Here is a 16738-nt window from a genome sequence, read left to right as displayed (position 1 = left end):
CTTTTATTGTTCTCCTGTAGTAGTTGATTTTGTAGTTAGCCACTCTCCTCACACAAGCAGGAAGACAGGGAGATCAATATCACAGCCTCGGTGAAAGAAGTGGTTTCCTTTCATATCCAAACCAATTCTATCTAGTGCCCTAAGCTGAAAAGCTACTCTCTGAGTTGTTAAGGTAGTTCTGCATTATGTTGCTTCTTTCTTTCTTTCTAAGTATTGTTTCCCATCAACTATTTATGCTGCTCTGTTTCCATCTTTTCTGCATCTTTTTTTTCTCTAATAGCAAGCCAATCTTTTTTTTTTTCTTTGCCCGGGGTATCAGAATTCCCATAGACTCTTCCTTTGTTTTGGTGAACAAGATTTGATTCAAACAATAACGAAACTATTCTTGCTATTTAGAACTGGTTTTGGCATAAGGATTTGACTGATGTAATATACTACCTCTTCTGTGGTTCGATATGTGAGAAATACAAATTTTTGTACTGGTTGATTGGCTGATTCTTTCTGTGGAAGATAGTTTCATCCTTCTGGCATTTGTGGTTAAAACACATAAGGCCTCCATAGGCTGAGCCTAATGAACTTTGGTACAGAATTTTTTTGTAAAAACTTTCTCATCTTTGCAAAACCTTTTTCACTTCTACAAAGTTGAAGTAACAAGTTCTTTGTGAGAATATAGTGAAGCTGTTTTGACATCTTTGGGATCTCTAAACATTTGTAAGCCAGCCTTTCTTGAAACATTCAAGCTTGCCACAAACATAAATGTCTTCATGTGATGTGTTCGACAAGGTTTAATTTAGAATGGAACCTGGAGGTTAATGAATGTGAAGGTTATCTGTTCTGTGGCTGTGTAGGAGACACTTTTAACACATACCAGATGTCAGTTTGTAGTAGTTGGTTTACTAGTTTAAAAAAGTACTGCCTTTCTATCTTGAAGGGAAGACAGTGATATTTACCAGATAGATTTTTCTAGAATTTTATGGCTCTTCTGACACTTATCTTGAAGGATGTTAATGGTTCATTTTGCAGTTTATACTCTATGACTGCTAAAGAGTTGAAAGATGCCCTGTGATGGTGCAGTGTTTGGGGCTAAAACTCAAGAGTTTTAGCAGATGTCATTACATGTGCGGAAAAGTCACATTTCTGCTGGTGAGATATTGGGGGGAAATAAGTTCTGCAAGCAAATAATTTGATAAGGAAAAGAGGCACTGAAAATTACTTTAAGTTTGGTAATTCTAAATGACTGGAAATATTTTGCTTACCTAACTGTATAATTACTAGAAAATAAAAGCATAACAGTTGTGTTTTAAAACTAGAAATCTCATTCATCAACAACCTGAAAAACATGTTTTTCTTTGCTGCAAAGCTGGCTTCTTACTAGAATCCTGGTTCTCATGGCATGGTAGAGCTCTTAAATTTTTAGTCCCCTGGGCTAAGCTACTGTAATATGGATGGTCAGATTGAAATCTTACTTTAGGCACAAACATTTAGGTGGCATGGTTCTTGGAAAAGAGGTCAGGTCCCTGAGAGAAGATTTAGGCAGCTGCAGTTTGCTGGCTAGCCTAGCTATATAGTATTTCAAGAAATAAAAGTGCCCCAGTAAGTAACACTGATGAGAGTTGTTTCCAGTAGGAAATGCCAGTAAGGTGGGTATTTCTGGATTCCTGCTGATTGAGAGTGCAGATGTTTCACTGATAAGAGGTTGTACATTAGATACTTGCCTTTTGCTTGGAATCTGGAGCAGCGAGCTCTCTCCCATAAAAAGAAACTCAGTTGCCACCTTTAGAGAAAGCTAGTGGTGTATGGGGAAAGTGAAATTGGATTATGGTAGCATAGTGGTTAGAACAGTTGAATGGTATAGGGCAAATAATGTTTTTGTTCCCTCCTGGCTCAGTGGTTTCAAGTTTGTCAGAAAAATGTCCTAACCACCAAGCTGAAAAAAGTGTGGATAAAAGCACCTGTGCCATATACTTTACTGCTGAAGATGTAGTGCAGGTAACAGTGTGATAATTTTTTTGTCCAGGAAACATATTTGAAGCGCTGTGGTGGGTTGACCTTGGCTGTCCACCAGGTGCCCACCAAGCCACTCTTATCACTCCCATCAGCAGGGCAGGAGCACAATCTATGAGAGAAAGCTCATCTTCCAGATAAGGACAGGGAGATTACCCACCAACTACCATCATGAGCAAAACAAAGTCGATTTGGGTAAATTATTGCCAATTAAACAGAGTGGGATAATAAGAAATAAGAAAATATTTACAAACAGTCTTCCCCCACCCCTCCTTTCTTCTCAGACTCAACTTCACTCCCAACTCTTCTACTTCATCCCCCCAAGCAGCACAGGAGAATGGGGACTATGGTTAGTTCATCATGCTTTTATCTCTTCTGCTCCTTCTTCCTCATGTTCTTCTGTTGCTCCAGCATGGGGTCCCTCCCACAGGAAAAGAGTCCTTCATGAACTGCTCCAGTGTGGGTCCTTCCCATGGGCAGTAGTTCTTGGAATAGAATTGGAAGGGACATACAATGACCATCTCATCCAACTGCCTGACCAATTCAGGGCTGACCAAAAGTTAAAGCATGTTAAGGGCATTGAGGCATTGACCACCTCTCTAGGAAGCCTGTTGCAGTGTTTGACTGCCCTCTTGGTAAAGAAATGTTTCCTAATGTCAGGTCAAGCTACCCTGGCACAGCTTTGAACCATTCTCACATAATCTATCACTGTATCCCAGGAAGAAGAGATCAGCACCTCCCTCTCCACTACCTGGGTTACTAGAATGGGAATCTTGCATGATACCACTACAAGCAGTTATTCGTGAACTGTTCCAGCGTGGGTCCTTTCCGTGGGGTGCAGTCCTTCAGGAACAGATGCTCTGGCATGGGTCCCCTGCTGGGTTACAAGTCCTGCCAGAAAACCTGCTGCTGGATGGGGTCCTCCCCACAGGCTGCAGCTTCTGCCAGAAGCTCCAGCATGGCCTCTCTTTGGGCTCCAGCGTCCCTCAAGACACATCTACCTGCTCTGGCGTGGGGTCCTCCATGGGTTGCAGGGTGGCTGTCTGTTCTGCTGTGGACCTCCAAGGGCTGCAGGGGGACAATCTGCTTTACCATGATCTCCACAGGCTGCAGAGGAATCTCTGGTGCCTGGAGCACTTCCTCCCCATCCTTCTTTGCTGACCTTGGTGTCTGCAGGACTGTTTCTCTAACTTTTTCTCACTCCTGTCTCTCAGCTGCTATGCAGTATTTTCTACCCTTTCTTAAATATGTTATTAAGGAGGCACCACAAGCATCACTGGTGTGCTCAGCTTTGGACAGCAGAAGGTCCATCTTAGAGCTGGTTGGAACTGACTCTGCACAACATGGGGGCAGCTTCTGGTGTCTTATCATAGAAGCCATCCCTGCAGCCCTCCCCAGTACCAAAGCCTTGCCACATAAACCCAATACTAAGCATTTAATGTGGCAAGAAAGACCCCCCTCCACTTCAGAATGCTTCTTCAGGTCTCAGTAGGGTGAAACTGAAAGGTGAATAGTCTGCTTGGAATGGGAACTGCTATAATTTTTCTAGTAGAGTAATGCATAAAGTAGTACATAATAATTCTTCTAGACCACAAAATATTTGCAGTGGTTCTGCAAACAGAATTTAGCATGTTCACAGTTGTCATTTAGCATAGATTATGGCTTTTCATCTGACAGTCTGAGAGCTGTGCTTTGCTTATAGGCATAACCAAGTGACTGGCTAAAATCAAATATAGGCCACTCTTCATCTTCTCTTTTGTGAGATTCTTGTCATGTCATCACTTCCTGACAGATTTTGGAGACTGCCCTACCCCATTGCCTTTAATGGAGGAGGTTGGGATTAGCAGGTAGAGGTTGTAGTGGTAACACATCAGGCTGGGAACCACAGGACAGAAAGGTTCAGGGTTCTTGGTGTGGGGAGAGGAAGGTAGTAAAGGCGTGTCTATCCCTGTGCTGGAGTTCAGTGGAACAAGTTGTGGTGGAATCCTGGGAGAGTCTGGGAAGAGAGTGAGTGGGTTGCAGCCTCCTGGTTGCAGCAGGTAAAGTCAACTGCTTTTAAATGGAGTAGAAGAAGAGAGAAGGATTAGTTTTATATTACTGAATCCCTGTGTCGATGCCTAACCCTTTTTGCCCATGCCACACTGGCTGCTATGCCCTGCTGCCTTATGGTACTTTGCACATTACTTATCTTGATTTAGGGGATGGTGGGAGAAGAGCAGACTAAATCTTCATCTGATTTCCTGTGAAAATACTTACAGAATGAAAAGGAAACTTTGGAAAAGCTTGTATTGATGAGTAGGTTACTTATGATAGGAGAAGATATTAGCATATTGTGAAATCTAAAGATTGATGTTAGTTTAATGCAAGATCATAGCAGGTGACTTAGTATCTGTAATTACATCTTTTTCCTTTGCCACCTTTTTTAGCCTGTTTATTTAGTTTTCTTTTGTACATCAGCACAATTCCTTGCCTTGTGTTATGAGCGGAGCTGGGTTACAGAAGATGGTGATAAACTTCTTAAGGCTGTTGTTGAAATTTTTATTTGATGAGGAGAGCTAAAGGCTTTTCTCCGTTTCATGTTTCTTAATCAACTTGTTACACCACCAGATCTTGTAAATTCAAGTAATTATTGGAAACCTTTATATTCCTTTGTATTTTCTGTAATTATTGTTTCATTTGGTTTGATTTGGGTTTTGGGTTTTTTTGTTGTTTTACAAAGATATTATCAAGCTAAAACTGTAATATTCTTTGTGATTGAGGGATATTGGGATAGAGCTGCTCTACATCTTTTTCTAGATTTAGTCCATCTCAGTAATGAACTAACAGCTGCTACTCACCACACAGGATGTGTAGTAGAACAGAACAACGTCTGTGTAAATATTAATGTTTCGTATTACTGACTGTATGACACAGTAGACATTGAATATTTAAGTAAATTGGAGAGGATATTTGCTCTTACCTATTTGTAAGGTACAGCAATAAGCAAGTTATGTATGATTTGCTCACCATATTGTCTTCAGCGCTTCTGTGTCTTGACATCCTTTCACTTTTCCTGCTTTTTGCCTGTTCTGTCTCCTTTCTCTTTCTGGTTATCTGTCAGACCTGAGCTTGAGCATGGGCCTTGTTAGTAGTTCTAGAGTGTCACATTTAAATCTGAAGTATTGCAAAGTTTTTTTGAATCATCTGTAGAAAGGTGTTACACATCCACACAGCGCTCAGGATCACAGTCACTGCTGTCAGCTCTCTCAGAGTTCAGACTCTGCTGGTTCTTCTTCCAGTCTCCCATTGCTTCTCCCTTGCTGCCTCCCCATACTTTCTCCTCTACCAGCCACCCATCAAAGTGGCTGTCTTTTGGTAGTTTGTTACATCATAAATCATGTTGCAGGATTGGAATTTTAAGGATAAAACTTAGTAGGAGTGAGGCATTTTTGCTGTTAAATGTACTGTTAATAAAAATGTTAGGTATAGCGGTTCTAGCAGGAAGATGTTGAAAGCTTTTTGTCATCTCACTGAGACTACCTGAAGAATTGATATTAAAAATCATATGGGTTTTAACTACTTAATTTGAATTGGAGGAAGCTGGTAATGGACACAGTTTGAATATGCCTACAGAGGTAAGAACTGAAACTTTAAAAGAGCAATATGGGGAGGGTTCAGGGGAGTGGCTTGTTTTGTTATGTATATATATGTACAGAATCATGTAACAGATGAGCACGACTTACACTTCTTGTACAGTTACCTGTTTGTTAAATTCCACAATACAAATGTCACAGTGTTTTGTAGTTGTTTTGTTATAATAACATTTCCTAAAGTTGTTTTCCTGAGTGGTTCGTGATTTAGAAATGTTTTTAATAGCTATTTAATGTATGATATGTTTGGGTTTTTTCTTGAGATAATAGATGATAAGCATTTTTACTCTTTTTTTTTTTTTTTTTTTTCCCATTGGTTTCCATTACAGTACAGTAGAGGCCATGCATATTTGTTCTTCTGGTAGCTGTAGCAACACAAAAGAAAACCTGGTGAAATGCTGTATTTTATACAGGAGTTGTGTATGTTTTTATTAGCCGTGGAACATGGCTGTTAAAACTTTGAGCCCCTTTTACATTGCTGCTATGTTGAGAGTTAGTGGAATGCTAACCTTTATGGTCTAAGTACATATGGCAAGTACATGCTGACAGTTAGTGGAATGCTAACCTTTATGGTCTAAGTACCTACGGCAAACACCAGGGCTGGATTCTTGAACTGCTAAAACGTGTAATGGGGACAGGAAAACTGTGGGAGTATCTGTTAACACTTAGTGAGTATTACGTTTTGGTTTATTCTTTTAGAATATACTTGTGGAAGTGGAGAAATACTCTTTTTAAAAAAAGGCTGTAGTTTGCCCCTGGAATGAACACCTCATTTGGAGTGCTAAACAGGCTACCCAAATCTGTGATTCAAATACAGCTCTATTTGTATGTTAATATTAAGCTTGTCTATGTGTACTTTTATATATTTAGAATGTTATTTTGTATACCTTTGACTAGTAAGTGGTAGTAGTATCAGTTAAACTTAACGGATTTTTACTTCCCCTTTACAATGCATCATCTAACTTACTAGGGAAAAACTGAGATGAGTTTATTTTAAGATAAAAATGTAAAATTGGCAGATTTACAGTTTTCTTTAAATATTTTTTTTTTTTTTTTTTTTTTTGGCCAAGATCATGTGGTATATGTATCATGTATCGTGTGGTGGTCATGAATAGTAAGTTTTAGGACACGTGGAATGAATAGGCCATACGTTTGGTTGGAAATCCTTTTCAGAAACAACACTGTTAGTTAAATTGTATTTTTCAAAATTAGCAGAATTTTTTTTTTTATCTGTGAGCTGTAAAACAGAAGCCTTGTGTAACAGCTGAGGTTTGAAGGGAACAGTCTAATTAATTTTACCTGGAAAGGTCATTGCATGGTAGGACATTGTTGCCTGGATATTCTTGATGCTCTTTGGAAATGGGTCAGTGTATATTGCAACATGAAGCTTTGGGTTTTGGTTTTTTTTTTGCTTACATAGTAATCTTCCATGCTTGAGGCATGCATGTAATCTGATCTTCACTGTGTGATGAGGTTTATGCTCATGCATCAAGTACGAGAGGATCTAACATAAAGCTTCTCTGCCCCTATATTGCTGCAGCTGCTCACTTTTTAATACAGAAAAATGGTACTAGGAAGTGTCTTTCCTGCTCCAGGGGCAGCAAGGTGGAATGCTTCATAGGGTACTCTGTGTTAGAAGTTTCTCCCATCAGCATTGACAGTACTTCTGCAGCTGGATGACAGCTTCATCGTCTTTGTCTGCCATTTATTTCTCCTTGGTGTACGTACAACTTGAACCATGTTTTTATCCAAGCATGGTCTTACTGTGGTTTTGATGTCAGATAACTGTAGATGTTTTTAGGAGACTTGTATAAATTGTTTAGTGAAGTTGCAGTCACTTACTCTCATATTTCTCTTTCCATGTCTCTTGTGGTGTGTGAAATAAGAGTCCAACAAAAGAAGGGATTCCTCAGTTTTTATAATAGCCAAAGCATTTAGAGAGAAAGAATTTTAACTCCCATCTCTGAAAGCATTTATTCTAAAAATTAAATAATTTATTCATTGTATGCTGACTCAAATTTATGCTAATGACAGCATCTGGGAGATAAACTGGTAACCATCAGCAGTCAGAATGCCAATTTATATGCAATTCAATGAGTCCATGTGGTAGTCTACAAGCCTGAAAATTTTCTGTGTCTTTTCTTGATTCTGTGTCTTTTACAAACTGTCTGAAAACTCAGGGTTCCAGTGACAGTAGCACAGAGTAGCTAGTAATTCATCCATCTTCAGATGGGTCAACAACGGAATAAATCTTGAAAATAATCTGTTAATTCCAAGAAGGCTATGGAACTGTTGAAAGTCTGTTTTCTGAAAATGAAGTTCCACTTGACAGGTCTACTTGCCACCAATAACACAACACTCCAGATTCTTCAGTTAGGAAGGTAGAAAACCACTGTTTCAGATCAGGTTGTTAGGGAATTAAATCTGTCAGGTTATATCTTTGTGTCATTTGTAGACAAACATGTTGTGCTTCCACTTAGATCTTTATTTGGTTTCTACTTGCTTTGAGAAGCAACAACTTTGGGTTAGAGAGACGCGCATAGTGCCAGAGGTCCTCATAAAATATACTAGTCACTCATTGTACACAAACTTCACAACAACTTCTGCTCTCACAAAGTGCACTGTAGGAATAGATAGGGTGAAAGAAAGCTTAAAAAACCTCTTCTGATTACCTCCTGCTTATCTGCTTCAAGTCGTTGCTTTTGCTTTATTATGAGAAAAACCTTACATTCTAAAAAGCTGTTAAGACACTTGTTTCCAATTTACAGAATTTCGGTAGTGGGAGAGGAAGCTGATGCAAGAGGAACTGTTAAACTTCATTTTCAGGCTTTACCATTTTTTTCAAGTCCTTTTTGCTTTTAATACCTTTTCAAAATTTTTTATTAGTTGCCAGTGTATGTTGGCAATAACCTCTACCTTTCTGAAGCTTGATAGAAATAGGATTTGGAAAGCTTGTTTTCTTCACCCTGTCGTAAGCAGCATTGATTTATCTCAATACCTAATCTCTAACCCTTGTGGGAGCAAGATGATTTAGGTGTTTGAAATTTCATTTTGTTCTTGTTGCTTGAAGTTTGAATGGCTGCAGTTTCACATTCTAAGGGAAAGTAATTTTTCATTAACAGAATTGAAGGAGAGCAGATAAGTGACAAATACATTTCAGAAATTAATCTTTTTAACCCTCTGCTGTCACCCCAGGATCCTTATGTGTCTGTTGTTAGGACCTCAGCTTGAGCTTCTGGATCTGAAACAGCTGTATTGTTTACCCATGTGTAACCTATTGCTCTGATTTAGGACAGATTATTCCTGGGTAACTTTTGCTCTGTTTACCATCCTCTCACAGGAAGCTGAATGGTTGATCACCATTGGGAATTTACTATTGCTTCACTTTGTTCATAGAACAGCCAGTCTTTTTTGAAAGGTATTTAAAGACAAATTCAGTTCTGCTGAGACATCATTGTTGAATGGCACTTACGTAATGATCTAATAAACAACTTAATCTAAAGCATTTTATCAGATGAGCTTCTAAACAAGTAACTGCTTATTAATTTTCTAAGTAGTAATAATGAATTATAATTAATGGTATAAAGCCATGCACAGCTTACAGCAAGTACAGTTACCTAGTTAAAACAACAGAAGGCTGAGCTCTGAGTCTCTGTTTCTATATACAAATTATTTGGCCAAGATCTTATTTTCACATGACTGGTTAAAAGTATACAATACATGTTCACTTTACTGGTATATTAGTGCTTAGAAGTACTTTTGACAGAAGGCAGTGCTAATCTACATCTTTGTAAATATTAATTTTTCAGTGTGAAAGCAGTGCTTTGCTGGAAATAAATATGCATCAAGCTGACACATACATTCTGCTTTCACACTGAAGATTTACTCAGTTTTTGAAAGAATAGGTTTCTATTTAAGAATAGTCCTAATGGAGGCTTTATAGTTTTCATTAGCATTTTTGTCTGCCATTTGATTAGGAAACTTTTGGGGAAAAAGCAGCTGGTGACAAGGGTGGTGAGTTAAATGTCAAAAATATTGGTGAAGATTTTTTGGTTTTTATTTTTTGTATAAAATATGTACACTGCACTTTACCCTTCTTAAATTAGGAAGAAAATTCATTTGGCAGTTTTTACTTTCATGAGTTATATTGTCTACTTTTAAAATGTCTGCAACTGCTGTGAAAATATCTTGAAATTATTCACCCCAGCTCTAAACATACATGTAAAAGTATAGACTGTGTGTAGCATGCAACATTTTATTACTGATGCTTTGCTCAGAAGTACGTAAATGCTCAAACATGCTTTCTAAATGAGAAGGGTTTATTTTTATGTGCCTTTATCAAGTGTGTTTTTTCTTCTTGTTGTTTGTTTGTTTAGATATTTCTTTTAGGTTAAAAAGTTGTATCATCTCAGAGGGAAACTGTAGCCTATTGTGCGTTTCTTGAAGCAGCAACTCAAGCCAATAATGAGTAGATGATACCAGTTAAACAGTGTCTGGCAGGCAACGTCATCACACTGTCAACACTGCAGAAGCAACATCAGAGAGCAGAGGACTTATGTGTTTGCGAGTCAGCGGGAAACATGCCCAGTATCTCAGCTGCCGAAGTGACTAGAGTTTCTACATAGATCTCTATAAATCTTGTAACCATGTCTGTTAGTGCAACAGAGAATGATCCTCCTAGATTCTTTGTGGGTGGAGAAGATGGAGAAGAATTATTGGATTCAGCCAGATCTACAGATTATGAACACTTCTATGACCATGGGGAAGAAGAGGAAGAAGAATATGACTCTGTATGTACTGTAGGTGCATGCGTATACTATTATGTATGTTCTCTAGCATAATTTCACTTTGAAATGACGTTAAATTACAGAAGTCAATACTGAAATGGTGGTCTGAATTGGGAAATTGTACATATTCAGATAGTGATCTGTCATGTTTGGAAATGCAGCGCACTTGAAAAGTAAGTATACTTTGAAGTAGATGTGCTTGACTTTAATGCAGAGTTTTAGGGCAGCTGAGGTTGATGTGCCAGCTTTGCAGACTTTATTTGGATTCTGGGAATTAACTTGATGGCATAAGCCTTCATTTTATTTATTTGGATAATTAATAGCAAAAAATCATCAAGATTTTTTCTTTTTGTGTGTTTTGTCAACTCGTGCAGAGTTAACTTTTGATTTTTCAGTTTGAACAGACTCAACATTTCTTTTTTCATCTTACTGTTGTTTTCATTAAGATCTGACATGTTTTCATTCTTCTTCCTTGTCTTGGCATATAGAAGGTGCATGCTAAACTTAATGATACCTTAGTTTATTATCCTTGCAGGGTGTTCTGAATTGTATTTTAGCACTGCTCACCAATTTTTAGTTTGTTTAAAACAAACAATTTATCATGCTTGAGTCATCATGTTATGTAATATTTTTAGCTGTATTTTGCTGTTCTTATACTCTGTTACATTTCACCTTAGGTAATAGATTAAATTTTCATTGAATGCAATCATGTCTCAAAAATTTAAATACAAGGAAGTATTAATAAACCACTTTACTGTGTAGAGCAAAATTAACAGCTCAAACACATTAAGTTGAAATAAACTATTATTCTAGGAAATTTTTGTTTCTTTTTAAACAAAGGAGGAGTAGGTTGGATGTTGTTGCACTTAGGAATACCACTGGGGGGAAAGACATTTTTAAAGTCTTATAACATGATGGAAAATATAGAGTATACAGAGGAAAAGTGAAACTGTCTATGCACAAAAGAAAATCTATACTACTGTTTTTTGGTTTACTAGTTTCCCTTTTCATTATTCACTTGTAGTATTAGGTAATAAGATGAGAAGGCTTGTGACTACTAAGTAGATGTAGAAAAATTTAATAGTTTAAAAAAGAATTGATACTTAATTTCAGAGTAAGCCGTAAGTATGATTTCATTCAGATTTGACATTTCTGACTTAGATTTTGATCCTGTGTATTTGTTCCTGATACGGTACTCCAAAAAAGTAGTGTAGAGCTGTTGAATAGTTTCATTTTTTGAGGCATTTTTCATAAGGATTCAGTGCAGCATGCTGTCATCCTGTGTTTTGTTACCTGCTAGCAGTTTACCTGATTAAACACTAAGTTAAAGGTAGTATGTGAATTTTAACAGGAAATATCTGCTCTAGTATTGTGCTACTAAAACGCTGTTGTGTTCTGAGAAATCTTAATAATTGCTTTTTCCCCATCCTCTCTTCAGCCACCAGAAAGACAAATTGCAGTTGGGATTTGTTCAATGGCTAAGAAATCTAAGTCCAAACCAATGAAAGAAATTCTTGAACGCCTCTCGATGTTTAAGTACATAACTGTGGTAATATTTGAAGAAGATGTTATTTTGAATGAGCCAGTAGAAAACTGGCCTTTATGTGACTGTCTCATTTCTTTTCATTCTAAAGGTAAATCTAATAATACCATAAAAATTTGTGACATCTAAATACTTTAACCATTTTGAGGGTCTTTTTAATTTTTTTGTCTTGTAGTTTTATTAGATTTTTCTTAGGAAGTGATTCGTCTTATTATAGTATGACTGACTTTTTAGAGCTTTTCTAATTATGCTGGTTTAATTGCTTGAGAAAGTCCCATCTAACATGGTATTTAAAGTAGCTATTCCATGTGTAGGTATTTGTGGAGCCACTGGAAATGGCGATCTAAAGCTTACTTGGTCCAATACCTGTGAATTCATGCTGCTCTCTCAGTGGGAGTTTTGGGTCTCTGACCACTTGTTCACGTATCCCTACTAATATCAACGGGGTTTTGTGGGCAGTGAGCCACAGATGCATAGACTGAGGTTAAAAATGATATTTTCAGGCAGAGTCAATAAAAGCCTTAGTTCAGGCCCTATGGAAGTGTTTGGAGTGGGGAGGAGCGAATTGGGGACAGGACCACTGCTTTTGACAGCCTATACTAACATTAGAATGTAGTTTTGTGATTGTCTTAAGCTGACATTATGTGTGTCTATAGTTTAGGGAGCATCTTCCCATTTGAAATATGTCTCTGGTTGTACTCTAAATCTTGAATAAAAAGATTCTAAACTATTTACTGGTATTGTGTCTTGTAGTTTTAATTTATTTGCCTTAATAAATATTTTAGGATTTCCACTGGACAAAGCAGTTGCCTATGCAAAGCTCAGGAATCCATTCATAATCAATGACTTGAATATGCAGTATCACATACAAGACAGGTAAGCAACACTAATTACCTGAGAACAGCAAACTACTTTCATGTCAGAGACTGTGAGAATCTGTTATTATTGCATAGCAACAGTTAACAGTGAATGTTAAACTTTATTAATATATGCATAGTTTTCTGAGGTATATCTTTAGGTGTGTTTTTTCTTTTACTGCTTTTATATTGACACATCTGAAGATTTAACAAGGTAGAAATTTGGTGATTTGTTTGTAAACTTAGCAAATAAAAAAATTTAAACTCTGAAAATACGTATAGCATAGGTATGTATAGCAACCGTACAAACTCCTGTAATTGTAGAATTCATGTGACTTACTAAAGGTCTTTTTTCCTGTTAAGTTGTATAAACTTTTTCAACCCTTCATGTTAATGATATCCTTTAACAAAAGAATTCTTCTATGTAAATTGCTCTTGCACTGTCAGAGTGGAGATGACAGGACTGTCACAGCAAATTACATTTTTATTGATAGTGATGAGATCACTGCAGAGATACAGCTGTGTCACTGCCCTTAAAGCATTATATTATTGAGTATGTAATCTTATGCTGTGTAATTTAAAAAAAAATATGCTTTTTTCTTTTTCCTTACTCATGGACTGTAAAAACAAAATTTTGACAGCATTTGCTTTCTTATTGTGCTACTTTTGTTCTTTTCTTCTAGAAGAGAAGTATATGGTATTCTTAAAGCTGAAGGCATTTTACTTCCTCGCTATGCAATTCTGAACCGTGATCCAAACAATCCCCAAGGTAAAAAATGATGAATAAAATATCAACCACTGACATGTTTTTGTTTTCACTGGAGAACAGTACATATAGCAGAAAGCTACATTTCACTTACTAGACAACTAATTCATCTGTGCAGAGGTTGATTTCTCCTCCAGTGTTTATAAAGTATTGTGGATTAACCCCTACTGGCTGTGGGGGACATTATGTGAAACAGGAGAGGAATTGAGACTGTGTAAGCACTGTTTAACAAAAACTAAAATATCAAGACTGTTCTGGTCACAGATTCAAAACATAGCACCATACCAGCTGCTGTGAAGAACCTTAACTCCATCCCAACCAAAGACAGTACAGGTATGCACCTAAAAAGCATGATGCTGAAGCCTGGTGTTACAGTCCTCTTACTCCAATGGCCTCCAAACTCAAACTGAGTTCTGATATGTCGCCGAAGAGAGCAGCATTCATGATGCTTCATTACCCACAGTAATTAGTAATTTTATGTAGGAAAGTAATACTGACAGAAACAAGTCAGGCTCTTGAATACCTTCCCTTCCAAATGGAAGCAACCATATAAGGGAAATCTAGTCCAGATAGATCTGCAGATTATATACTCTGAATATAAATTAGAGTCATTTTTTTCTGTACCTGAAAACAAACTTAACAGGTTTTTTTGCTAAAATGAAAAATTACAACAGCAATAGGAGATTGCAATGACAGGGCAAGACACAGGAGTAAGAAGTAAGAAAAATAAAGAAAATTTAAGTATTACTGTGGTGTAACTCTTAAGAGGTAGGGAATTTTGAGTTAAAATGTCTGTGTAATCTAGGGGGAAAAGGACTCATTTATGCTACAAATGTCAAATAAAAGCTGCTACATGCATCCAACCAGCAGTGAAGAGATTCCTGATCCCTGATTGCAGAGGACTCTGTGCGAGGTGCATCAGTCTCACAGTATGAGACAGTTCTCAGCCTATTAAAAGTATTATTGTATTTTGCACTATGCCATGTTCACTGTCCATCTGCCATCCCCATGATATTTCAGAGAAGGGCACTGAAGAAAGAGGCACACAGCCTTACCTTCTGTCTTCAAAACATTAAAAAAAAAATAGCGCCCAAGTAAGCTTATGCATCTGTAGGAGACAATTTCCTGTCTGACACTGAGTGAATCAACAGAAATCCTGGAACAGTATTCAAGTAACATAATGCAGACGTGTTCAGCACATCATCATCAAATCTTTGTGCAGTCAGTAACAAATCAGTTAATCAAAATGTAATATAATCTTTCAATGTCAACCTACAAAGTTACCCTAAATGTCTAATCATTTCATTCCATGAATATGTTATTACATCTCTGTTGTTTGCACTTTTTCTTCAGAATGCAGCTTGATTGAAGGAGAAGATCATGTGGAAGTAAATGGAGAAATTTTCCAAAAGCCTTTTGTAGAAAAACCAGTTAGTGCTGAGGACCACAATGTTTACATTTATTATCCAACATCTGCTGGAGGTGGAAGCCAGAGGCTCTTTCGAAAGGTGAGGGTATTGCACTAAAGCTATTGAAAATTTGTAGATACCTAAGAGAATTGCCCTATCCATATGTTAGCTGGGACCTGTTTTATCATGTCCTGCTTGTGTAGGAGTAGTGGCAAATCAGAGAAATTCTTTTCAGGAGAACATGTAGATTGAATGAAGACCCTTATTCCTTGCAATAGATTGTCATCCACTGCAAATTCTTAGAGGTTAAAGAAGCATACACAATCAGTGCACTTTTAGAATCTTATAAAAATCTTTGGGGAGTGATTAAAACCTACTTGCTTCATTTAGTACAGGAAGTGTTTTCTCAGTACAAGTGTGTTATTTTAAGGAGTTTTACAGTTTCTCAGGCAGTAGCCTGTGAGTTTATTAATAGAAAAATATTCATTTCAGATTGGCAGCAGAAGCAGTGTTTATTCCCCTGAAAGCAGTGTGAGAAAAACAGGCTCCTATATTTATGAGGAATTCATGCCTACAGATGGCACTGATGTGAAGGTATGACAACTGCACCTTCTTATTTATATTTAAATCAAGTGCTCCAAGAGCTTATATCTTTGTGTCAAGGATTAATTTTAATGAAGTTTTGATACAGTTCATAAATAAAGAACATGATTCTTATTCTAGCTAAACACAGTACCTGTAACGTAGAGCAACTCTGCTTATGTTGTTAGAATCAAGTGCTGGAGGCTTATTACCCAACACATTGTCTTTCTTTTTTGTATTGTGTTAGTGTCAGAACAGCACATAGTTTTCTGTGTAAGCAGATGCTGCCTAGATATTTTGTCTGAAGGTTATGTAGTCTGTAATTGAAATAGATTTTGCCAACTATCATTGTATTATAATTAATAAATAAAAGTTACTTACTAAAACTATATGAAGTTGCAGAAAATAATGCATTGACCTTATCTGTAATTACTTTCACTCTTTTGTTCATTTATTTTCTTAACAGATGTAAAGATTAAGTATTGTAAAAGAATGATAAAACAGCACAATAGCAGAATAGGTATAGCCACATATGGAGATGCTTTATTTCTCTTTGTGATAGTTCTGGCTATTTTAAGCCCATCACAAAATATGTGAAAACAAATGTTTTACAATATGCATGAGAGATCACCTCATTTAGACAGAAAGTGGAGGTTTAGAGTTTGTGAGTACAATCCAATTTTAGGCCAAAGAGCCCTTTTATCAATTGCAATCTACTTCCACTTGGTGTTACATGAGAAGAATGCTCATTTTATGTTCTCAAACAAATTCCCTGTTCTTTAAGTTGCTGCGTTTCCATGAGCTATACTCTTCAGATGATTATATCATGCAACACTTTGCAATATGTTAATCCGAGTTTACAGACATCTGTGTAAGATCTTTACAAACTGTTTCAAAAAAGAAGAGGTTCTAGCAACCTGAAGAGATGCAAATGACTTGGGGAATGGAGACTATTTTGGCTGCTTGTAGTGTAGTCATCAAGCAGCAGCTGTGAACTTTTAACACCTGAAATAAATAGTGATTTTCTTCAAGTAACAAGACTGTTAGCTTTATGTTAGACAGTTTCACTCGGCTTGCCCTCTTGCCTGAATTGACCAAATGGGCAGTATTTGCAATCGTCTGGTTTAGTTGTATACTTTATTTATCACAGCTTAGAGTTTG

At 37.1% G+C, this 16738-nt stretch overlaps 1 protein-coding gene across 7 annotated transcripts in view; it reads left to right on the top strand.

Annotated features, from left to right (window-relative positions):
• PPIP5K2 (diphosphoinositol pentakisphosphate kinase 2) overlaps window positions 1-16738 on the top strand; it is a 52056-nt gene that overhangs the window by 1252 nt on the left and 34066 nt on the right. For all 7 annotated transcript variants that reach the window (XM_074933217.1, XM_074933216.1, XM_074933215.1 and 4 more), the window contains exons 2-7: window positions 10010-10423; window positions 11859-12054; window positions 12749-12839; window positions 13504-13589; window positions 14940-15094; window positions 15488-15589. In XM_074933217.1, the coding sequence (XP_074789318.1) occupies window positions 10280-10423; window positions 11859-12054; window positions 12749-12839; window positions 13504-13589; window positions 14940-15094; window positions 15488-15589 (774 nt within the window). In that variant the 5' untranslated portion in view covers window positions 10010-10279. The remainder of the gene's footprint in view (window positions 1-10009; window positions 10424-11858; window positions 12055-12748; window positions 12840-13503; window positions 13590-14939; window positions 15095-15487; window positions 15590-16738) is intronic.

Source organism: Athene noctua, chromosome Z, assembly GCF_965140245.1.
Source record: "Athene noctua chromosome Z, bAthNoc1.hap1.1, whole genome shotgun sequence".
Lineage (NCBI taxonomy): Eukaryota > Metazoa > Chordata > Aves > Strigiformes > Strigidae > Athene > Athene noctua.
The sequence above is the reverse complement of the archived record's forward strand: the minus strand, read 5'-3'. Positions and strand labels throughout refer to the sequence as shown.